The sequence below is a fragment of the Magnolia sinica genome, chromosome 3 (genome assembly GCF_029962835.1).
Source record: "Magnolia sinica isolate HGM2019 chromosome 3, MsV1, whole genome shotgun sequence".
Lineage (NCBI taxonomy): Eukaryota > Viridiplantae > Streptophyta > Magnoliopsida > Magnoliales > Magnoliaceae > Magnolia > Magnolia sinica.
Genome location: NC_080575.1, coordinates 31,121,267 through 31,146,834, shown reverse-complemented (window position 1 = coordinate 31,146,834; position 25,568 = coordinate 31,121,267). Strand labels below are relative to the sequence as shown.

General features: G+C 39.9%; 2 protein-coding genes across 3 annotated transcripts; one reads left to right on the top strand and one right to left on the bottom strand.

Moving 5' to 3' along the window:
* Positions 1–544: 544 nt before the first annotated feature.
* On the top strand, positions 545–3,870 carry LOC131239780 (receptor like protein kinase S.2). Its single transcript, XM_058237652.1, has one exon. The coding sequence runs from the start codon at positions 630–632 to the stop codon at positions 3,135–3,137; it is 2,508 nt and encodes an 835-aa protein (XP_058093635.1). The 5' UTR covers positions 545–629; the 3' UTR covers positions 3,138–3,870.
* A 1,325-nt stretch (positions 3,871–5,195) lies between these two features.
* On the bottom strand, positions 5,196–24,166 carry LOC131239779 (probable calcium-binding protein CML22). 2 transcript variants are annotated; one of them, XM_058237650.1, is made up of 5 exons: positions 24,000–24,166; positions 6,157–6,405; positions 5,845–6,047; positions 5,576–5,750; positions 5,196–5,487 (listed from the first exon to the last, which is right to left on the bottom strand). In XM_058237650.1, the coding sequence occupies exons 1-5, from the start codon at positions 24,139–24,141 to the stop codon at positions 5,369–5,371; spliced, it is 888 nt and encodes a 295-aa protein (XP_058093633.1). In that variant the 5' UTR covers positions 24,142–24,166; the 3' UTR covers positions 5,196–5,368. The 2 variants fall into 2 exon arrangements, with proteins under 2 accessions (XP_058093633.1, XP_058093634.1); XM_058237651.1 differs by lacking the exon at positions 24,000–24,166 and adding an exon at positions 14,821–14,873.
* Between the last annotated feature and the right edge of the window lie 1,402 nt (positions 24,167–25,568).

Below are 25,568 nucleotides of genomic sequence, written 5' to 3'. Positions count from 1 at the left end.
CACATCATGGTGGGGCCCACACATCTTGACCTCATGGGGAGTTCCCATGAGCTCCATCGTATAGAACCTGTTCCATATTTTATATATATATATATATATATATAAAAGAAATTTTTATACGTAATTAGAAGAGTATTTATATATTTTAAAATAAAGATATAACTTATATTATTCCATAATCCTTTGTATGTTAAAAGAGATTACTTTTTACAAACATTTCTCTCTCACTAATTGCAAAAAGGTATGCCTCATTATGGGAATTAACTCAGAGATTTAACTCAAGGATTCAGTGTTAAAGATTGTGCGTTTCAACATTTAGGTTATGGGTTTGAGTGCATTTGTAAATAAAAGTAATTAATTTTTCTAATAAATAATTATTAAAAATAATTAATTTTTCTAATAAATAATAATTAATTAATTTTCCACCGTAGAATCTTCTGTCTTCTGTCTTTATAGATTTTTCCTTCCAAGTCGTCATAGGTGGCCCCGGTCCAGTTCAGATTCAAAAAAGTCTATAATTATTATGCAGCCATATCACAGCTTGAGAAGAGAATAAAAGGCAGAGCATACCTTCCAATCTTTCTTCCATAGAGGTATGAAATAGGAGAGAACCCTCCAACATATACCTCATGCAGCAGCTCAACCGTTTCTGTTTGATCCTTCCCGCCAACATCTTCGAGCCATCCGATCATGACACGAAGGAACTACCACCACCTTCATCGTCGTCCCCACCTTCCACAAAGAGAGAACGCATCCGTCGCTGGTTCACCGACATCATTCGCAGCTTCTGTTGCTGTTCCGGTCGGAAATCAAAATGCATGGGATCTTTCCATCCACAGAGTATTCATGCCAAAGCGTATTACAGTGGTGTCCTGGACTCTCACCAGCAATTCCAGGACATGGCTGGAATTATAACATCCGACCAGATGTTCCGTGGCAATCCCAGAATCTTCAGCTATGCTGAGCTTTACATCGGTTCCAATGGTTTTAGCGAGGAAGAGCTTCTTGGGAGCGGAGGCTTCGGTCGTGTCTACAGGGCAGTGCTGCCCAGCGATGGAACAGTCGTAGCGGTGAAATGCGTTGCTGATAAGGGAGAACGGTTTGAGAAGACGTTTGCAGCCGAGCTAGCTGCTGTCGCTCAGCTCCGGCACCGCAATTTAGTCCGCCTCAGGGGATGGTGTGTGCACGAAGATCAACTCCTACTTGTCTATGATTACATGCCGAATCGTAGCCTCGACCGTCTCCTTTTCCGTCGCCAGCAAGATGGATCAGCTATTTCTGCATTGCTTAGCTGGGAACGCCGTTGGCATATCGTGTCCGGCCTCGCGGCCGGGCTATTCTACCTGCATGAACAGCTGGAGACGCAGATTATCCACCGTGACGTTAAAACAAGCAATGTCATGCTTGATTCTGACTACAATGCGCGTCTTGGGGATTTTGGATTGGCTCGGTGGCTCGAGCATGATCACAAGCACGACCCATCACCGAAGCAATTGCCGCCGCTGACAATGAAAAATTACCGGTTCCGATTAGCAGAGACTACGATGATTGGTGGAACAATTGGGTATCTACCCCCAGAGAGCTTCCAGAGGAGGAGTGCCACTGCAAAATCTGACGTGTTCAGCTTCGGAATTGTCTTGCTGGAGGTGGTCTCAGGTCGGCGGGCTGTCGATCTGACATACTCAGATGAGCAGATTGTCTTGCTTGATTGGGTTAGAAGGTTATCAGATGATGGGAAGATGTTGCAAGCTGGAGATAGCCGGCTAATGGATGGATCCTACAAGCTTTTGGACATGGAACGACTCATCCATCTCGGCCTCCTTTGCTCGTTGAATGACCCGCAATCACGTCCGACGATGAAATGGGTCATGGAAGCACTTTCCCAACATTACTCAGGCGAATTGCCAAGCCTCCCATCTTTCCACATGCTTCCTCCCTACATCTCTTTATCCTCACCCACCACCTCTGCTACAACCACAACCACGACAACAGAAACAACAACTGACTCTTTGTCTGCAGCTTTTGTCACCGCCACCGGCAACACCATGTTTGTAACTGCTGATGATGGTAGCGGTGACAGCGGTTCCAGAGAGAGTAACCGCCACCATTTGACATCTTTCCCGTCAGTTGACACACCACGAGAAATATCTTTCAAGGAAATCCTGGCAGCTACAAACAACTTCTCGGAAGCTCAAATGGTTGCAGAGATGGACTTTGGTACTGCATATCATGGCTACCTCAACAACCGTCTCCACGTGCTGGTGAAGCGGCTTGGGATGAAAACATGTCCGGCATTGAGAGCGCGCTTCTCCAATGAACTCCAAAACCTTGGAAATCTCCGCCATCGGCACCTGGTGCAGCTCCGAGGATGGTGCACCGAGCAGGGGGAGATGCTTGTCATCTACGACTACTTGACGCACCGCTCACTCAGCCTCCTCCTCTTTCCTCATCACCACAAGATTGGACGGCCTCTTCTCCGGTGGCGACACCGTTACAACATCATCAAATCACTGGCCTCTGCCATCCTTTACCTCCATGAGCAATGGGATGAGCAAGTGATCCACAGGAACATCACCTCCTCAGCCATCTTTCTTGATTCTGACATGAACCCGCGTCTCGGTTCCTTCGCCCTGGCTGAATTCCTTACGCGGAATGAACACGGTCATCACGTTGTTACCAGCTCAAACACAGCTGCTCGTGGAATCTTCGGTTATATGTCACCTGAGTACATGGAGTCTGGCAAGGCAACCACAATGGCTGACGTCTATAGCTTTGGGGTGGTAGTGCTTGAGGTGGTGAGCGGACGCAAGGCAGTGGATTTCCGCTGGCCTGAGGTGCTGCTCGTAGAGAAAATTCGTGGATTGGAGGCGAGAAAGCGGCAGTTGGTGGAGCTGGTGGATTGGAGATTGGATGGAGAATACGATTGTCGGGAATTACTGAGGCTAGTAAGATTAGGCTTGGCTTGCACGCATTCAAATCCAGAGTCGAGGCCATGCATGAGGCAGATCGTTAGCATACTCGACGGGAATGAGAGCTGCCTGCAGCCGGTGACTGAGGAGAGAAGGGACGATTGGGAAAGAAAGAACATTTCATCTCTGTCCTTGGTGAAGAGAATCCAGGCCCTTGGCATATACTGAATACCAGATTGATTTTTCTATGAGAATGCTGAATACAATGCGAATCATATGAATCAGAACATTCCCTGTTATCTCTGTTTGTATACTGTTTCAGGAATCAGTTGTAAATACAGGAGCTTTATGTTTGGATGTGCAATATAGCCTAGTAAACAGCGCGAATTCTCCCATGATCATCATTTTCAAATGTAAATCTGCATCAGCAATGAATTACATATGGCGGGAAGGAACAATGGTCGATTGCTATGTTGAGAAGCAAGAATTGAGACGGTCACCTGTTCAGCCTTCCCAATTTTCTAATTTCCAATGATTGGACTCCTTACCAGATGAGCAGATGGAGACCAATGTTGGGAGGCATGAATTACCGTAAGCAGGAAGGTAAACGTTGGTTCTTCTTCCTATGACCAACCTGTTTTGCAGCCAGTGTTCAAAAAATGGGAATGTGACATAACATATATCGGGAGTTTATCGGATACATTCCTCTGGAGATTCAAACATAAGACCAACATGTACTGAAAGTATTTCACATTCAAATTTAGCATTCTTCCTATTTGGACAAGCACATGCACCAACAGTCAAAAGATCCAAACACAAGCTTCATTTATGGTGATGCATTCCCCTAGTGATATAAAGGAAGTATTGAGATGTAATGAAATATGGAATATTCATTTTCACCTTTTATCACTGTTTTGTACCTTTCTAAATCATGCAATATCATACGTCGAATTCTATTTCATTGAAGAAGACAATTACATCACATTCTTTTCAGTTTTTTTTTTTTTTCAAATTTATCATGTTTTAATTTTTTTTTATTTTTAACAGATGGAAAGAAAGAAAAAGGGGGGAAAAAGATGATTTATCAAGCAGAGATTGAAAGTATTATATCATACCAGTTATATATCAGATTGCCCAACATGTGAATGTATCATATCATATTGTATCTGATCGCCCAAGGTATTGATATGACCCAAATGATATTGGGAACCCAGTTATAGCTGCAAAGGTGAACTGTCTGTGAATAACTATGAAAATAGAAATGGGCTATTCATTTTCATAATGACGATTCAATATATAAACAGCCTAAGTAAATGCACACTGCAGAAAGCAAGCATGGAAAACTCCTGTATTAGGTATCAGAAGACAGAAGTTGTTGGACAAATGAGCAGATGCTAAAATCCAGTCACATCTTAAAAGAACTGGGGTATCTGAGCCACCCCAATTGGCCCAAACACCTCGAATTGACTTTGATCCAACGGATTCAATTGATAGCCAGATTAACAGGTTGAACAGACTCAAAGCTGGTTTTGATGTTTTTTTTTTTTTTTTTTTGCAGCCACTTTTAAGACAGTTAATTGGGAACCCAGCCAAACAGATCCTGAGTCCTAGCCTTTTAACAAAACTATCCAAAGAACCTATGTATGCATCGGAGTATTACAAATAAGAAGTTTGCCAGCTCCACATCCACCTTTACATTCAGCACTTGTGCCGACCACAGTTGCAGGATTCTTCCATTTACCCTATGCTCCCGCTTCAAGACCAAGGATTCACACATTTACAAGATGGCCCTATATTCATGCAGGGTCATTGTTTTGTCACCAAGAAAAGACAATGATTCATGACCTCTATTTGGAGAACCTCAAACTCAATCAATTTTTAAGAAAATCTTTCTACAAAAATGTATCTGTTACTGATTCTGCTCCGGCTCACAAATCTGCCTGGAAGATGTGTACAAGGTTGCACCCACTGTGAAAATGACCATAGAAAAAAATCAAGCTTATCAACTCATCAGGTGGGTCATCCCTATACACGAATGGTCAGCATTCAACATTCATGTTGGGAACATCTGATGTCTAAAGCGCCCTGGTTTTCTAGTATAGGCATCTTCAAGTAGGGACCACCTTATACACCACTCAGTTGTCCTGTACACTGCCTGGATGTGTTTGTTCTGTTTTTAAAGGTGCATGTGGAGAAGGGTGAACACATCGAGCTAATAAAATCTGCAAAAATGCTTACAATCTGCATTTATCCTTGTAATGAATAGTTGAGCAGCTGCATAATTCATAGTCATGAGGATGGCAACTTCATTCCAATTTCATTGAAGAATAAGAATATACAACCCAGTGATTTCAAGAAGTTGAATCAAAACATAACTTCATGAGATACATATTCAACTCACCAGTTCTCACATTTTAATCAGAAATCCTCACAACATTGCTCACCCATCACCACAACATTCAATGGTCAGTTACTGGGATTTCCCTCTCGTCATCAGCATCAATCCCAACCCAATTTATGAATGTGTAGAGGAACTCCTTGAAACTGACCTTCCCGTTCTTTCTCCAGTCCATCTCTTCTGCATTTATTCACACAAAACCAAGAAGTGAAATGAAAGCCAACATAACCATGAACAAGCACCACATACAACAGAAGAGAGGGATTACTGAATCTTCTCCTCGAAACATGCCTGGGCGACTTTTCCAAAGGAGAGGCCCCGTTTAGCGCCCGGACCATATCGTTCTTGTTCAGTTTGCCATCCCTGTTATTGTCAAGAAATAGAAATGCTTCGACTATCGTGTCGAAAGTGGCCTCGAGCTGTGGCAACCCCATCCGTGATGTCTAAAATGGGTCAAAGTCATCACAAGAATCAATCATGGAACTCGACTGCAAATGGGTGAGAACCAATTTCAACATTCAACCATGTTATGGATACGGTGGAAGGAGCAGTGGAAGGCTCCATTAGAAGATATATAAGACACAGGAGTACGACAAATTCATTGAATTGTATTCCTTCATTTCCATCCACATCGCACGAATGGTATAGATCATATACTTCCTTTTCTGTCAGATGGAGCTGCAGTTTCTGTAAGCATTTCTTCAGTTCTTCATGGTCGATGGTACCATTTGAGTCCTCGTCTGTAAACAAGAGTGACAAGTAAAATGGCATGAAGATGAGCATACAAAAGAACCTTGTTAAATTCAGATAGAACAAGGAAAATCAACCTTCCAAGAGCACCAAACTCACCATATTCTTTAAACACACTCCTGATATTTCTCAAACCTTGTTTAAATTGCGGGAACCTCAAGATTATGCTATTGATTGATCTGAAAGTGTTTGGTCCTGATGAAGCTCTCTGCTTAATTGCTTCAGATATTTTCCATTCAAGCTCTGGATCCAGTCTTTTATACTTGTTTGATGAATTCCAGTGACTCAGCAAGCCTCCCATTTTTTCAGACAAGAACGACTTTAGCGAAGGATATAAGGGACATGTACCTGAATGAAGAAATGAGAAGGAATTGAGAATGGCTCGACATTAAGATTGCATTTAGATCAGAATCCCAGAGGAGATTGACATGAACATGAGAAGAAATTAGTAATAGGCTAGCCACAGTGGATTGGATCAGAACAGATCCTGCGCTGCCACATTGGAATAGGCCTTGTCATTCTGAAGTAGATGCCCCACAAAACAGAAATGACATGAAAATCCCTTTTTCCCATTATTTTGGTTTTGCAGGACAGTCACTGCAAGGTAAGGGCATGTCCGACATGGCAGTGTGGGACCTGGCTGCCCATTTTCTCAGCGTATCCAGTACAGGCACAGCCGTATCTAAGCAGAAAAACGTATATGGTGTTTGGCTAGTGAAATTCTGATTTCCAGCAGTATTGAGGTCAAATATTTCACCCGTTTTACAATTGGGAATAAATTTATGGTAAAGAGATGCTCAAGGCATGTAAATCTTTTGATTAAGTTCATGTAATTACTGCAAATAATTTTCTTTTTTTCATGCTCATGGAAGTTCTATAACTGTAATTGCTAATCATCTCAAGAAACAGTGTTGTAAATATATTTAAATGAATATCACAAATTCAGAGAACCCCAACAAAAAAATAACAAAACAAACAGAAGTAACAGATTCAGTGGGCGCCTGTTAACCCCCTCCATTTAGGAATGACTTTTCACCCATTTCTCCACTTTAGGTGACTCTCAGTTGTTTCAAATGTCTCTTCAAGCCCTATGCTGACTAAGCATATCGATTTTGCAAGATTTTCCGATTCTTGACTTGAAGTCTTGGACAACGATATTTGACAAATTTATGATGAGAATTACTGTTAGAAAGTAGCTTGGATATTTTAATTTGTTTCAAGGAAGTGTTTGAAGATTCAGAAGGGTCTAGAATGAGGGATTCCAGAAAGAATACTCGTAAAAGATGTGAAAAGTTTCTTTTCTTTTTCTTTATGAATTAAGATGCTACAAGAAAAATAGGAGCGATAAAAATCGAGGCTGAGATTTGATGAAGTAAAACTGTATTAATAGGGATATAATGACTATTTGGAATTGACAAATCTACTCATATGTCTTGCGTCTTGAGGCTTGCTACTGAGTAATGTTCTTCTTGTATTTCTTTCTCCCCTTCTTTCATTCTCGTGTTTGTGTGTGATGACTACTTTAGGTTTACATCAAAGACAATGTTGAACATGTAGAAGTTGTATACTGAGGAATATTGGTTTTAAGAGATGGACATAAAGTTGAACTGACAGGCAGTTGCTTGCTTTCATTTTCCATTTATAACAAATACAAGGACGAGATCTAGAGTGACATTGTAACAATGAATGCATGCATCTCTTTTGCAGGACACCATGGTATTACAATCAGAACCTTACCATGTTGGGCAGAGAAAATCCATTCAAGTTTTAAAGGATGGGTAAATTTTCTAAAGAAGAAAATTTTGGGCATAATTGTAGAAAGAAGTATTGGAACCAATGCATATGCTTTTCTGCTGCCAAAGGTTAGATCCGCAACAGTCCTCCCAAGCAAATTGAAGATTTGGATCCCTAAGATCCGATATGATTTGAAGGGCTAAGATAAGAAAATACATGAAAAGCTACAGCATGAGGAGCAGCAAGGTGTTCCATATCCGTTACGATACGCCCGTAAAGGCCGATACGCATAGATAACGGCCATGACCGTTACGTGATATGGGGGTTAAACAGGGCAATTGGTCTTCTTCTTTTTTTATGGACCGTATCAGCCATTATGGTGGCCGTAAAGGCCGTTACGGTGCATAACGACCATTACCCCCTCAACGGTCGAAAAACGACAACTTCTTTTTTAAAATATTTAAATCTATTTTTCTCCTCATTTTTTCATTTTTCTCATTCCAAAAACTATCTTAGATCATTTTACAATAGATTTCGACCACTCTTACTATAGTTTTTAAGATTAAAACCATAGATTGAAGTGATTTGAGCGAATAGAAACTCTGAGGGCCATCTTTTCAAAAAATTTAAAAATTAGTATTTATGCCTTTTTTTTTCTAATTTTTAGTTCTAATGCTTGATTGTGATGTGTAAACATTAGAGACATAATTATATTCACAAATCCACTAGACGGCCCGATACAATACTCTCGCCAGAGAGTGGACTGTTACACTACCATAAATATGTTCAAAACAAAAAATGAATACATATTTGGAATATTTACATTATTCTAGATTTTCTAAATATTTTTCAAAAATTTTTGGGCAAAAGAAAATTTCCAATAGTCGTTACGCCCCCGTATTGGCCGTTATGGCTGATACCTGTATCAGTAATGGTGGTACCTGTTACGGCCACTGTTACTAATACAGAATACCTTGAGGAGCAGTGAAGGTTGTTTGGGAACTAAAACTTGCTGATGTCAACATATGTTGATGCTAGGCCATGCATAAAGAGTTTAGAGTTGAAAAGGAAGGGCTTTGAATTAGGGAAATGACTTATTCTTCTATTTGTCTGGTCAATCAACCTTTCTGTGGAGATTATTAGTCAAAAAACAACCCAACTCGAATAAGGAAAGAGAGAGCAAGCGTGTTGGGTCATAGAATATTTTAATGAAGGATTTCTCAGAAATTTAAGTTCCTTTTGAGGAGTGTTTCAAGAGCGTTTAGTAGCTGAGCTTAAAATCTTATGAATGGTCAATATTTATTGGAGGTGTTGGGTTTATTATGGGGTTTTGGGAGTGTCTTGCAATAGAAAAATCTTTCAAGTGTAGGAGAAAGACCCACCTTGTAAGAAGGTGGTGCTTTGGGAATTATTATAGAACAGAAAGACCCTTTATTATTTCATTGATTTGGGTGTGGGCTGATTCTTGTCTTCTCTTCCTTTATTGTGTTCCTACATGGTTCTTTCTTCTTCTTCTTCTTCTTCTTCTTCTTTTTTTTCCAATCCCCATTGTTGCCATTGAAGTTTGTTTGGGGAGCCCATCCATCATTACATTCTACCCAAAGAATGTTGCTTGCTTGATAAAAAGAACCGAAAGTTACCAAAGGTTTGAAGAACCAATGGTTCAAACATCCATCAACCCAAACATTGCAAACCTCGTCTGGATCAAAATTCATTGCATGAAGAGTTTGAGATTGTGCTAATATATTCATAGTTGAGAGAGTGGACCTATTTGGACCATGAGATCTTGTATGTAGTTCAATTTGAGTTGGTATTACAGGAAGGACAATGCCAGACACCCATCAAAACCCACTAGGTAGTCATTCAACCAAATTGGTTTCTTGGTAACACAGGACCATGCATGCTTACCACAACAAAGTGGGCCTAGAAGCTGAATAGTGCCAAAATCTCTTGTTCCGTACCAAGACAAATGCATCATCATTTATGGGAATTTTTCAGTGGAAAAGTTGATCCTGTTCATATAGTAAAGGTGGATGAATCAAAGACAGTAAAAATGTGATTACAATTTATAAGCTTTGTAGAATTCTAATCTCAGCTTAGACAGAAGAAAAATGATGCTGAGGTGAATGTTGAAATACAGCACCCAACTCCCCCAGATCAGCATTCACTAGCACCACTAGCTGAATGCACATAACCACTGTGCATGTGGAAGACGTATCAAAATCCAAACCACAATTCACCGGCCCCATTGTGAATGTCTACAACTTACACCAAAGGGATGACCCTAACTGTCCAATTGGTGGCCATCAATTGGATGGTTAGATGAAGAATAATCAAACTTCTAGATTCAACAAACAAATGTCTATTAATTAGAGGTTAGGCTCATTCAATCCATCTGATTTTCGGGCTATACCCTATCTAAAGAGAGGCCAATTTGTATTGAAGTATTGCTATGGGCCCGCACAAGGATCATCATACACTACAAAGTATGATAGGTCTAAGCTGTCACTTTGTGTTTGCTAGCATTGGTTCGCTTTTGCTGAACTATCTCAGTTATGGAATCATTCCTTCTACAAGCATTTGCTTCCATCAACTTAGGGCCTGTTTTCATGAAAACATGAAGAAGAATCATAAACACAGATGAGCATACAGATTCATGAAGAAACAAGGATCCATATGAGTCCTGTTGGGACACATCAAATAGACAACTGGTGGTCACGACCCAAACCCCACCATCAAAGGGATGTATTTGGGAACCATATACAACAGTAGTGGAAACAAGGATGCATTACGATCGGATGCCAAAACTGTTGCTAAACATCAGCATCTCTTACGAAAGGGAAGAGGTTCAAAAACGATCCTAAATTAGGTCTATTTTAGATAAACATGTGGCAAATTCCTTACTGTATGATGCAGGGATGAACGTGATGAGGTCAATAACCGTCTTCCTCAAGGATAACTACTCCGAATCCACGGAGCTTCTATGGACTCCTCACAGAGACTTCTCAAATCCACGAGGAAAGAAAGCAAGGAAATAGAAATAAATTCTAATAAATTCGAAATTTAATTGATAGATGAAATAAACGAGTTCACAACCCTTTAAATAGGGATACCAAACAATGGGAGAGAAATCAGAAGCAAACTATAACTAAAACTCCTAAAAATTCGTAACTTACTATAAATAGTAACTTTACTTTTTATAATAAGTCTCCTATGTGGGTTAACTACATTATTCTCCTAATTATTCTAAGCACTTTTCATGTTGGACACAACTCCTAAAGCCCAGCGGATGAAGAGTTATATTCAAACTAAAACTTACTCTTTATAGTAAAAACGGTATTAAATATGGAATTTGGCCGTCGATATGATGGAATCTCACGAATTCTGCATGTGGGCAACCCAGCTTACGCCATGTTGGATGGCTAAAGTAGCTCGTCCTACACCAAAATCATATATTTTACGCCCGATAACTCATTCCGGATTGCGAGATACGCCCGATCTAAGGTTTGACGAACTGGATCACTTCTGTCGTCGACCGGGCCTTGTCTGATCCATCTTGGCCATGAAACTGTCCGCGACCTGCTCTACATCACCATAGGTCCTTTGCTCAAGAGTCATTATGCTTTTATTAAAATGTCCTTTTACTAAATGTCAAGCCATCAAACCTCTTATATGGAGAAATTAACAGAAATGCCACAAGAGCATGAAGCCCTCTTTCAATTTCTTTCTCCCCCAAGGCGTTAATGGAAAATGGAGTTGTTTTGCCTTTGTGGAGACTCACGACCAGCATGTGTCACCCCATAGGACCCACATGGAAAGATTTTCTGATGACCTAAACCATCCATCCTCTACCATGAGTGGGTCATAATCCAATAATCACTCTCAAAAAATGATACTGACTATTCATTTATGGAGTTAATGTAACCCACTAATTTTCTCTTCTCAACAGTCTGCACTTAGCTATGACTATCATTGGCCATATTCATGCTTTAGTTGTATGCTTCTTAGGAGACATTGAAATGAGAAAATAGCCAAAAGTTCAAATGACTGTAAATCAAGTAACATTCTGCTGTGAAGCACTTAGCTATGAGTGTCATTGGCCAGAATCATGCTTTAGTTGTAAGCTTCTTAGGCGATATTGAAATGAGAAAATAGCCAACAGTAGCACTTAGCTATGAGTATCATTGGCTAGAATCATGCTTTAGTTGTAAGCTTCTTAGGTGACATTGAAATGAGAAAATAGCCAACAGTTCAAATGACTGCATATCAAGTAACACACTCTGCTGCTTCACATATTTAGGGGAACAGTTAGGATTGTGCTTCTTTTTCATCTTTTGGCAACCTTACTCCTGAACATTTCCTTTTCATCCCTTCACCTGATTCTTAGATTATAGTCCATTGTGCCTGGAGTTTGGTGATCCATATCATCCAACAATCTCTGCATGTGGGCCATATGGGGCAACATATGCTGGTAATCCTGAGCCACCAAAGAGTCAAAACAAATTCCAGTCCGTATCATCCAACAATCTCTGCAAGTGGGCCATATAGGGAAACACATGCTGGTGATCCTAAGCCACCAAAGAGGCAAAACAAATTCCATCTATGAATAACCCGCCTTTGGGAAGAGTGAAACTGAAAAAGAGCTTAATGCTCGAGGAACATTTCAATTAATTCCTCCATAAAAGAGGTTGGACCTCTAGAGCCTAGAGACATCTAAGGAGGACCTATTGTCATTTTTCAAAAATGTAAGGATATTTATCTAAAATAGACCCAATTTTAGGGCCAGATTTCAACTTCTCCATTTATCGGAAGGGGGTATATGGATCAAGCATTCATGCATATGACATGAGTAAGCTATAAGTCCAAGTTCAAAGGTACTTTTGACCAATGTTTTAAATATCGACGATACCAGCCGCTATATCCCACCTGTGCGATATGAAGCGCAAAGGTAGTGCCGATATATCCCACATGTTCGATCTGGCGAGCATTTTCAGTTTCCAATCGATTTTTTGGTTGAAATTATATTTAGTGCCAAATGGTTATAAATCCATTGGTTCTTCATATTTTGCATGAAACATCATGGAGTTGGAGCTTTGATTTCGATATCCATTGGTTCTTCATGTTCTCCATGTTTTTTTTTTTTTTTTTTTTTGAAAATTTCCTCCAATCAGCTATCAATTAAAACTAATTTTGAAATATTTAGGAGTATTTGATAAAATGATCATCACATACACTCTAATTTTGAAATTTGAGTGTAACTAGTCTGATTTGGGGAAGATTGGGAAAAATTCAAAATTTCCCCAATTTCTCCCAAATTGCTTGCAATGTTGCACTCCAAACATGAAATCAAGCATGTATGAAGGCTGGTCTACTGATTTGTTAAGTCCTTGTCAATTTTCAGAAAATAAAAATCATTTTTTAATTAAAAATTATTAAAATATTATTATTTTTTTTCGAAATTTCCCTTCAACCAGTTGTCAATTGAGACTAATTTCGAAGTATTTAGGAGTGTTTGATGAATTGTCAATTGAGACTAAGTTCGAAGTATTTAGGAGTGTTTGATGAATTGATCACATACACTCTAAATGTTATGCATTCAATTTTAATACAGTTGCATTAGTTCAGTTAGACAACACATACCTTAGGACCTTATACAAAGGAAACCTATTATGTGCACTTCTTTTTTGAGATGTTATGATTTAAAAGTGTGTATTAAGGTCTTTTTTAACAATCCCTGAAGTTCCATTGAAAAATTCAACAATTTTCCCAACGTTTCCCCATGTTTCCCAAAGAGTGATAAATTACCCAATACAAACGTTATATCCTGTGCAATAATCGACCCATATATGTATCCCAAGGATGCGATATGTAACGTTATACCGATATTTCGAACACCGCTTTTGACAGCTCCAGCACAGTTTCTTTTGCTATCTTCTAGGAGCTTGTAGTAGGGTCTTGTGTGGTTGAGATCGAAAAAGATATTTGGTTGAGATTACAGCAGGTTCAGAGTAGTTAATAGAGAACATAAAAGGAGTGCCATAGTCTCTTTAGGGAAAGCGGCGTGTGGAACATTTGGGCTCTGCAGTCATGGTGGAACCCTTTATTTTATTATAAGTTGAAGATTTTCTCTCTTCATCTTCCCACGTATGATCTGGTACATTCTACTGTTTATTGGTCAATGCACATTAAAGTTAATGGCTGGGATTTGCTTCAAGTTGCTGGAACTTAAAAACTATTTTCCAGAAACTGTGTTTCGAATACTAGAATCAAGACTAAGTTGATGGAACCTAAGCTGTTGGAAGCAGTTTGTAGCCATTGGAATGGATACAAGTCATTCCTACCTGCTGGAATTTCACTGAGAGCCACTGGATCATTGATTTATCAGTTCAATTAATCATATTTTGCAGGAATTTCACTCCATTGTGAATTTCAATTCCAATCGATGAGGGCATATGATCCCTTATTCGACTGCACCATGTTTCAATGGAAGCACGTCCAATCCAAGTGTGCAGATGGACCCAATACATTTTGTTTTCAGCAGAGATGATATGAAAGGAATTTGATAAGAGGGACCTTCTGACACTTCCTTCACTCCAGCTGAAAATCATTATGGAGACTAACGCAAAACACCCTGTTTTTTAAATATTCAAATTATTCTTTATAGAATTTTTTAAATGAAGTTGGGATCACCCCCAATACAAAGTACAAACACACGCTTCGAAACATATTAAGTTTCAAAATCATCATTATTAGAACATTTGATAAATTCAGTTGCTCATTTTCTGCAGTAGAAAATTCCTGCAAAGTTATCTCAGAAAAAATAAATGATCTTGAAAGATAGCTAGTAACAGGAATTTGGAGAAATGATGACTGAAGAAGAAGAAGAAGATGATGATGATAGAGGAATGATCTCATACGCCCCAGTGGATGGTAAGTTACTAACCATTCACGTCAGCACATGAACCAGAATCATGACGTGCTTACGATACCCAAGCCGTTGATGGGCCCCACAAATACAATGAAGATTACCTGGTGAAAAAACAAGGTTGATCTGCTCACAAGTAGGGCCACACATGTATTTTGAATCACTGTCAGCCATTTATTTATTTATTTTTGCCTGTGACCCAGGTGATGACTGGATAATCTTGATTTTTCTAACAGATCATCTTCATGGTGGGCCCACGTTCCGGATGTCTCAGATGTCATAAAACACATGACGCACATCTACCCTAGTCTGTGGTAAATTATCGTTCATTGAAGTGAGGAGGAGATTTACATTCCATACAAAGTAATTGTATGGGAGCATCATATCATAGGGTTTTAGTTGGAATGAGTTGGGCCCTGTTGGGGGATCGCGGAAGCACACGAACATGAATCTAGGATAGTAATCCAATACCACCAAGCAAAAGGAAGAAGAACACAACGATTTAACGTGGAAAAACCTTTTCGGGAAAAAACTACGGCACAAAGCGACAAATGATCACTATGAATGCAAAAATTACAAAGAGAGAGTTTACCCGATTCGAACGACTTCGAATATCACCCTTGCTACAACCATTTAAAACCCTAGGACAATTTAGAAACTCTTAGAATACCTCTCAATCCCGTTTACACCCATATATATAGCCTTGGAAAGAATCTCAAACAAAATCAGAAACAAATCTCGCAATTCGCAGCTTTGCAAAAAATCTGCGCAGAATCTGTCGATGCCATCGAACACTCATAGACAGCATCAAAACTAATCCTTCGATGCCATCGAACACTCATAGATGGCATCAAAATTAATCCTTCGATGACATCAAACACTCAAGACAGTTTGCGTAATTTTTGCATAAGTGCACTGTTTTGTTTCTAATTCCGTATGCTAGTTATATAAATCGTGTTAATAAGTGATTAGGGTTACTTCTAAGAGTGTAATACGCGAGAAGTTGAGAGCCAAGGGGTTTTGAAAGGAGAAAACTAGAGTTTTCGGATCCTTATGTTGATTCCATCTCTTCCAACTTTTTGTTTATAGTGAATTGTTTATCGCTTGGTATCGTAGTTTTTTCTTGCAAGGGGTTTTCCATGTAAACTCTATGTGTTCTTCGTGATTGCTTGGATTTTCATTTCTCTATTGCTTGTTTGATTATGATATGAGATTTCCGTAGTACAGATCCCTAACAAGTAGTATCAGAGCAATCATTGGGGCACAAATCTAAATCTGCATGATTAGTAATAATAGGAAATGACAAGTTTGATATTAACAAGTACTCAGGAAAAAATAATTTTGAGTTATGAAAGGTTAAGATGATTAGCCTGTTAACCAAGCAAGGCGAGATTAAAGTTTTTGAGGAGCGGAAATCTACCATGAAAGATAATGAATGAGAAAACCTTGATAGTAATACTTTAGCCTCTTAGTACATTACACTCACGGATGAGGTTTCAATAAAGTTTTGAAGATAAAACTTTTTAGGCATACACCCAAGTTAGAGAACATATATACAAAGAAGTCCTTTAAAAATCGCTTATTTATACTTGAAGCTACAATGTTATACCTTCAAGATGGCGAGGGTGGAGATCTAGAAGCCCATAAGCAGCGACTTTAATAAATTGATGTGCAAATTGTAGTGGATATGGAGGAAGCAGTCAAAGATGAGGACCATGCATGTATATTGTTGAATTCATCCTACATCATATGGGTCTTTGGGCCACATGAAGGCACCCGAAATGAAACCTTAGTGTTGACCACTGATTAAGTAGCCCTTTAGAAAGGCTATGAGAAAGTTAAAGGTGACCAAGTTGGCATCTTAAGCCGCACTAATTTACGACAGTTAGGCATTATGATGAATACATGATCCTTTAGACCTAGATCCAAATCCAAGGGCAAGGGGAAAGAAAAATTAAAGTGTTGGAATTGTGGAGACATGACACATGAAAAATGATTGTAGAAATCCTAAAATAAAGAAAAAAATTCAGCGGCTCTTCCAAGGAGGCCAATATGGTCACATGTCGGATGAAGAATCAAGTAATGGTGACGTCGTTTATTCCATGATTGGTCACCTACATGACAATCACAAACACAAGTATGTAACTTGACACAAAAGCATCTTATCACATGACTCCTCAAAGGAATAAATATTGAATGGATAGGAATGTAACATGGACAAGTTTTTATGAGAAAGTTATTTTCCAAATCTCTGGCTACATCAAGGTAGCATCAAGGATATTTGATGGGATGGAGCGTACCTTGACTAACCATGGCACAATTCTAACACACCAAAAGTCCGATTTGTCGGCGCTCTTGGGAGCCACAGGGTGCAACTTACGGAATGATGGCGTCCTTAAAGTTTCAAAAGGGGCACTTCGCGGTTATGAGAGTGCAAAGGCATGAAAACCTTCCAAATTTAAGGTAGATTGAAGGCCTGAGTGGATTGCACTACTGGAAGTAGTGGTGCAAGATACTCCACCTTCTACGTCCTAGGGTCCTCGTTGGGCTACATGAGCCAGTGAGCCATGAAGGTACTTTACGATCCTTGATTGAAGCAAAATTATTAAAAACTGATTTAGATATATGCGAGCATTGAATATATGGTAAACAATCTAGATTGTCTTTTAAATCTTCAAAACATGTTTGTAAGGGAGTGCTTGATTATGTGCACATTGACTATGGGGGCCATCGGCAGAAGTTTCAAACATAAAGGGTCGGCCACAATAGTTTCATTTATTGACCACTACTCTAGGAAAGTTTGAGTTTACTTCATGAAACGTAAATCCGAAGTTTTCACCATATTCAAACAATGGAAGACAATGGTGAAAAAACAGTCAGGGTGAAAAATAAAGGTTTTAAGGACTAAAAATGGTGGAGAATTCACTTCCACTGAATTTAATGAATATTGCAAGGATGAAGGGATCATCAGGCACAATACAATGCGCCACACGCCCGAGCAAAATGGTGTGACTGAACGAATGAATTGGACTCTCCTAGAAAGGGCCAGATGCATGCTAAGCAATGCTGCGTTGGGCAAGGATATATGGACTGAGGCCGTTAACACGGCTTGTTATTTGGTGAACTGGTCTCCTTCTACGGTAATTGAATGTAAAATTTCAGAGGAAGCATAGAGTGGTCAGAAAATTGATTACTCAGTTATACACATATTTGATTGTGAGGCTTACTCTCATGAACCGTTAGTTCAGAGAGATAAGCTAAACTATAGAGCTAAAAAGTATATCCTTGTTAGCTATGACATTGGTGTGAAAGGTTACAGGTTATTCGATAAGGTCACATGCAAGGTCATCACTAGCCGTGATGTCAGATTCGATGAAAGCTTCCTATTTCGAAAGAATGATCAAAAGAAGCAAGAAGAACCGGAAAAGGTGATAGTAGACGTTCAGATTGACTCAGATGATACTCAGGCAAAGACAGACGCGAAGATAGAGGTACAGGATCAAGTGGAGCAGCCACCTGTGAGAAGGAATCCACCGCATGATCGTAGTTTACTGGCAAGATACAGGGACGACTCTAATATCGCATATGTCATCGTTACATATAAGGGGGACCGTCTACTATTCAAGAGGCTCTTGATGAGCCTAATGCAGAAAAGTAGAATGCGACTATGAACGATGAGATGAACTCTTTGTACAAGAACCACACATGGGATCTGGTGGAGCTTTCAGTGAGCCGAAAAGCGATCGGATGCAAGTGGTTATTCAAAAGGAAACATGATAAATACAAAGCAAGGTTGATAGCGAGAAGAAATCGACTTCACAGAGATATTCACGCCAGTGGTTAAGCAAGTGTTTATCAGATTCATGTTGGCGTTGGTTGCCTAATACGATCTCGAGCTGGAACAGATGGATGTTAAGACTGCATTCCTGTACGAGGAGTTGGAAGAACAGATCTACATGAAGCAACCAAAGGGCAACGAAGTTAAAGGGATAGAGAATAAGGTTTGCAGGTTAATGAAGTCGTCGTACGACCTAAAACAGTCGTCGAGGTAGTGGTATAAAAATTTGATTATTTCATGGTGAGTCAGAAATTTACTCGGAGTGAATATGATCACTGTGTCTATTACAAGACACTGAGTGATGAAAAATTCATCATCCTAGTACTGTATGTTGATGATATGTTGATCGCCTGTCATGATATGTTTGAAATCAACGTACTGAAGACTCAGTTATCAGGGACATTCGAGATGAAAGATCTGGGGGCTGCAAAGAGGGTTCTCGGCATAGATATTCATAGAGACAAGAAGAGGAGCAGGCTTTGGTTATCACAGGCAGAATACCTTGAAAAGGTATTGATCAAGTATGGGATGGACCAGGCAAAGCCGGTGAGCGTTCCCCACGCGGCTCACTTCAAGCTTTCCTCAGAACAATGTCCTAAATCAAATGAGGAAAAACAGGTTATGTCTCATGTGCCTTATTCGAATGCGGTTGGCAGTTTAATGTATGTCATGGTCTGTACAAGACTAGATATTTCACAGACAGTCGGTGTTATGAGCAGGAAAAGTAGGTTATGTCTCATGTGCCTTATTCGAATGCGGTTGGCAGTTTAATGTATGTCATGGTCTGTATGAGACCAGATATTTCACAGGCAGTCGGTGTTGTGAGCAGATACATGTCAAACCCCAGCAAGCAACATTGGGAAGCAGTGAAATGGCTACTTCGATACATTCGAAGTACGAAAGACTACGTCTTAACTTTTGAAAAGACAGGAGCAAAGTTGGTAAAGTATGTAGATTCAGACTATGCAGGTAGTGTGGACTCTAGAAACTCTACTTCAGGATACTCGTTTATACTAGCGGGTGGAGCAATTAGTCGGATGTCGAAACTTCAGTCTGTGGTGACTCTTTTCACAACGGAAGCAAAGTATATGGTAGTGGTGAAAGCGCTTGAATCCAGCAGACATGCTCACCAAGGTCATTCCTACAGAGAAGTTCAAGTTATGTGCAACTTCTCTGGGCTTGGCGATGGCGTAAAAGAAGGATAGAGTGTGCACGAGAAGCATTGATTGAAGCTATAATGCGATAAAGAGATAAAATAAGAGGTCAATGAGCTACACGGTTGAAGATTGAAGACTTGATAGAGATTGTTTAAAAAGTCTTAAATCTGATTTTGGGTGTTGCTCGACCGGTTGTGGGTCAGCCACGACCGGTCGTGGGAGCTGCTCAACTAGTCGAGCACCACTCAACTTAAAGTCCAGCGACTTGGGATTTTTGGTGTCCGGGTTGCTCGATCGGTCGTGGGGATGTCTCGACTGGTCGTAGGGGTCTTACGACTAGTCGTAGCCTCGGCTCGACTAGTTGTAGTTACCCAGATTTGTTTTCGAATCTGATGCGGACTGCGAAAATTTGAGTCAGTCTTTCGCAAGGTATGAAAGGAAGTTGCCTAAACTATAAATAGGGGTCCCTAGTGCTTTTCTGGATATAATAGGAAATAATTCTAAAGCTTTCTAAAGGGGTTCTAAGGTTATCAAAGGGTGTAACAAGGGTAAGATTTAAGGTTGTTTGAATCGGGTAAGTCCTCTCTCTTGTAACTTTCTTTTTATAGTGGATTTCTGTCGCTTTGTGTCGTGGTTTTTTCCCGCAAGGGTTTTCCACGTTAAAACTTTTTGTTCTTCTATGATTGCTTGTTACTATTAAATTGCTATCATAGATCTAGATCCTCTCAATCCCGTTTACACCCATATATATAGCCTTGGAAAGAATCTCAAACAAAATCAGAAACAAATCTCGCAATTCGCAGCTTTGCAAAAAATCTGCGCAGAATCTGTCGATGCCATCGAACACTCATAGACAGCATCAAAACTAATCCTTCGATGCCATCGAACACTCATAGATGGCATCAAAATTAATCCTTCGATGACATCAAACACTCAACGATGGCATTGAACTAACACCTCAATTGTCCAGAGACAAAACATGATTTTTTTTTTAAAAAATTTTGATAGCATCGAACACTCATCAATGGCATTGAAAAAGAGCCCAGTTAGTCCAACGACCAATTGAAGAAAATCCAGAAAATATCGATAGGATCGAGCATTGTTCGATGTCATCGAAGGTGACATCAACAGACCTTGTATTTGACTCAATTTAAGACATCAAATACAATAGGCCCGTGGTTCAAGGATCCAGACTACACATCTAAGGGGCCCACTGGTGATGGACCATGATCTAAAACCTCTCTCGGAGTGGAAGATCCTAGCCAAATATTTATTTATTTTTCAGTTGAATGTGAACTGTAATTATTTTCATAAACATGCATCTGTGGACAACAAACCAAAGACTTAAATTGACCCCATTGGAGAATACTTTTGGAGCACGGTCCATGTACAGTGGGCTCCACCAGATGAGCAATCGAGAATACTGATCCATAGACCACGCTTGTAAAACTACAAACTGACATCCCGACGACATTAAGGAGTCATTTTAATGCCTATAAAATCCTTTAGTTGTAAATGGTTTATAGGTGAAGACATTACAGGAGTTGTTTAGATGCAAGTTATTTCCTTCCCCATGCATCTAGTAGCTACCTGTAAATACTTTATAACTTAAAGCCAAACAAGACAAACTATAGACACCTTTAGTACATTACACTCAAAAAGAGTTTCAAGAGTAAAGCATTTACAACTTAAAATTTTGTAGGCATCCAAACAACCCCCAAGTTCAGAGAAGGAAGCATGAGACCGAACTATCTTATGGTATGTTAAGAGTTTTAGTTGAATCAAATTGTGGACAGTCAAGTTAATCAAGAAGTAATAACTACGATAAATCACGTGTGATCTTTTATCAGCCCACACGCTTGTACAAGGGATATCATACGCATGCCACCTCCATGTGCCCAAATCAACAAACGAACGTGTGAGATCCTATCCATCCATCAAATGGGCTCCACTTCACACAGGCACCCTTGACCAAAGATTGTGCCTGCCGACTGATAAGTAGAGCTACAATTTACAAAACCATTGGATGTTGAAATATACTTAGCCAAGTTGTTCTAAGCCGTCCTTTTTCTTTCATACATTATGGCCTGTTTGATCTGAATACATGCTTGTTTTTTAGGTAGGGATATCTTCACACTGGGGGCCACCTAATAGACGGCTCAGATCTCACACACGTGTCCCATGTGTCGAGCCTTGGGGTGGTATGTAGATGTAGTCTCCTACACACGTGTTGGCTTGGCAAATATATGGGCATATATACATGTCAGGGTTAGACTCTGGTCATGGTTGCCACCGTTATTAAAATAGTGGTGACTCATTAGCAGTACACATGACACATTCGTGCTGCCATCCAGACCACAAAATCACTGATCCAATCGTGCAAAGAGAATAAAAGCATTGCAATGGATGAGGAGAGTAACCATGTGATTTGGGTTTATGAGTAACAGTTTATTTTCCACAATCCATCTGACAGCCATCAAATGGATGCTTAGGATTTCTCGATCAGTATGAGGTTTTCAGAGATATCATCCATTCACAATTTTCCCCACCATATGGCTGGTTTGGATGGCGCCTCTTGGGTACTACCCCACCAGGACCTAGCTGGAGAACGGACGATTGGGTGGGGCCCACCATGATTTATGTGTTTTATCCAATCTATCCATCAATATTGAAAAATCAGCCGAAAAAGGAGACAGATTGAAGGCCTGAGTGGATTGCACTACTGGAAGTAGTGGTGACAATGATCCCACCATTGAATCCTTCCTAGGGTCCACCGTGAGATTTATTCGCCATCCAACCCATTGATAAGGTCACGTAGTCCTTGATGAAGGTAAAATATAAATATCAGCTTGATCCAAAATCTCTTGGCTGGTAGGCGTTCAAATCCCACTGCTTCCTGGAATGTGGTCCATTTGAGTCTTCAATCTGTCTCTTTTTTGGGCTCACATCTAAAATGATTTTTTTTAATTGATGGACAGATTAGATAAACACATAAATCATGGTGGCCCCAAAAAAGGCTCTGACAGGACCGTCCGTCTCCAGCTAGGACATGTGTGGTACCTAATCTGCGTCCGTGTGGACAGTACGCTATCAACAGGCCGGGCCTGGGTGGGCTCGGCCGGATTTTGAACTGTTCAGGCTGGGCTAATTCAAAATTCTGAAATTTGGGCTCGAGCCCGGCCCATTGACACCGCTGCTCGACAGGAAGCGGATCAGGTGAGACCCCGGATCCACCGAGATGGGTGGGGCCCACTGTGATGTATTTGATTACATCCATGCCGTCCATCTTTATTGTACCAAGTGGACCATAGTACAGGAACAGTGGTGATTGACCATTAGAAACTTCTTGTGGGCCACAAGTGCTTTGGATCAAGATGATATTTCTGTGGTCTCGTCATCTAGATGTTTGTGACCTTACCAACAGGTTGGATGGCAACTAAATATTCCAATCGAATCCATGAAGTTTTTAATGGTAGGGATTCAATCATAACTATTTTCTGCCGTGTGGTCCACCTAACATTTGATTCAGCTTCATTTTCGGGATCATTCCCTAAAATGAGCTTTCATAATGGTTGGACGGTGTGGATTTAAGGCACATACATCACTGTGATCCCTACAGTCAGGGGTCCCAGTCCCACCCACCTTGGTGGATCCGGGGTCTCACCTAGTCCGCTCCCGTCTGGACAGCGTTATCTGATTGCCACGTGAGAAGGATGCGTCACCACCATTTTTATAATGGTGGTGGACTGCTAATAAGGGGGTGAGGTCCAGCAGTACCATGAAAAAAGGGCCCCACGTGATGTATATCCGATCCGTGCATCTGATGCGTCGCCTCACGTTACCCTCAGCCTCCAAAACTCAGCCCAAACCGAAAATCAGGTAGGCCACAGAAAATGGAACACGGTGAGAGAACGCCCACCCTTGATTTGAGTGAGGAGGTACGGAATCTTGTCCGTCCAGATGAAGGGACAGAACAAAAATCAGGCTCTTCTGAAACTCAGGTGCACCCCTTTGAGAATCAAGAGCGGGCATCCCATCCCACATTGTTCCCGATCTGTGGCCCACCAGCGTTTTCGATAGATCTGATTTACGGGCCCTAGAGAGTAGGACGCATACGATGGACGGGTTGGATGTGATCAATACACCAAGTGGCAGATCTTTATAAATTTCCGGTACCACTGAAGCGCAATCTTTATAAATTGCAATTCGATTTGAAAATGCATCCAAACGCACATTAAAATCGGAAAAAAGAGAGAGAATGGAGGGTCAGATGTGAAGAGAAACTCACGTGGCTCTTCCGAAGATTGGGCTGAGGAAAGAAAGATGCAGCAGCAGAAATTATAATGGAATGAGGGTTGAAAAAGAAAGAGGAGAATCAAATGCCTGTTGGAGAAACGTAGTAGAGAAAAAGAATATTTGGAGGAGCGCATCAAGAAAGAGGAAGGAAGATGATGCCCCACCTGATTTGATGATGATTCCACCGGAATGGGATGCGCCCAAGTCCCAACCCAATGGGGAGAATCATAAAAAAAAAAGTGTTTTTCTTGGAACCATGAGTGAGGAAATGTGAATAGATGGATGACCTTGGCCGGTCGTCTCATCATGATGGAGCTGTTGAATGGATGTATATATTCATGTGATGATTGGATTCGTTTTGTTAATCGGCTCCATCTGGACCGTCAATTTGCAGTGTTATTGATTGGATGGCTGGAATCTTTTTGAGTTACTTTGATTTTTGCACCAACGGTTGTAAGCGAGAATGTTGAAAAATATTTCAATTTTAAAATTTGGAGGTATAGTAACCTCAGTGTTAAACTCAGTCTATCACATACTTTAAAAAAAAAAAAAAAAAAAAACACGGACTTCTCTAGTTTTAAGGCTAAATGGGAGTGAGAGATAAATATCTCTAACCAAAGTTTTACACATATTTATAAACCATGTTAATTAGAGATTAATACCTATATTTCTAAACTTTTATTTTAGAAAATTTTCAATTAGAAATCAGCTTCAATATCTCTTATGTTGTGGTGTTGAAGAAGTATATTAAATTACAATGTTCCCTCATAATTAGAAAACTCATTTTACACGCTCTAATAAACTAAACCTTTATATGAGACCTTTAAGATTATAATCTTCCTAAGGAATGGCATCATATTAAATGCAAAAGTAGACCAGAAAAGACTCATCTCGATTTCTCCTAGACTGTTGATTTGATCACACTCACTCGAGTATATATGATTTTATATTTACATAGGCAAAAATTCTAATGCTCTCATATATCGTACACACACTTATTTACATTTAAAATGGAACGGATTTTGTCTTTGTAAATTTAATCAATAGAAAACCATTAAAAATATTAATAGATACAACAATTTGCAAATAAAAATAATCATTCATTAAATCTGACACCTTAGATAAGTCTCATATGCATTATCACTACCATGTGAATATTTATGATTTTCCTCTCACTCGTCTCTATGACCTGATCTTGATTTGGTCACTTTCATAGCATGCTTATCATCAAAAGTGGCATTACTTCATCACAACCTTCTCATGCAACAAAGAGTAACAAAGACACGAGAGTCACATATAGGATTAGCATACTCACATAATGACTAGACTGAATCAATCTATCACTTATAAGTAATTAGTGTTGCAACACATGTGGCTCAATTTACATATTGTGATTGATCAAGCGTTCGTCATATATACCATCATTAACTTAGATGATCAATTTTTTTATGTGTGTGTGTGTGTGTGTGTGTGTGTGTGTGTGTATATATAGTAAAACTATGGTTTCCATCAAAAAGATATAAAAGCAAGTTACTTTAGACTAAAAAACTTGAGAACAAAT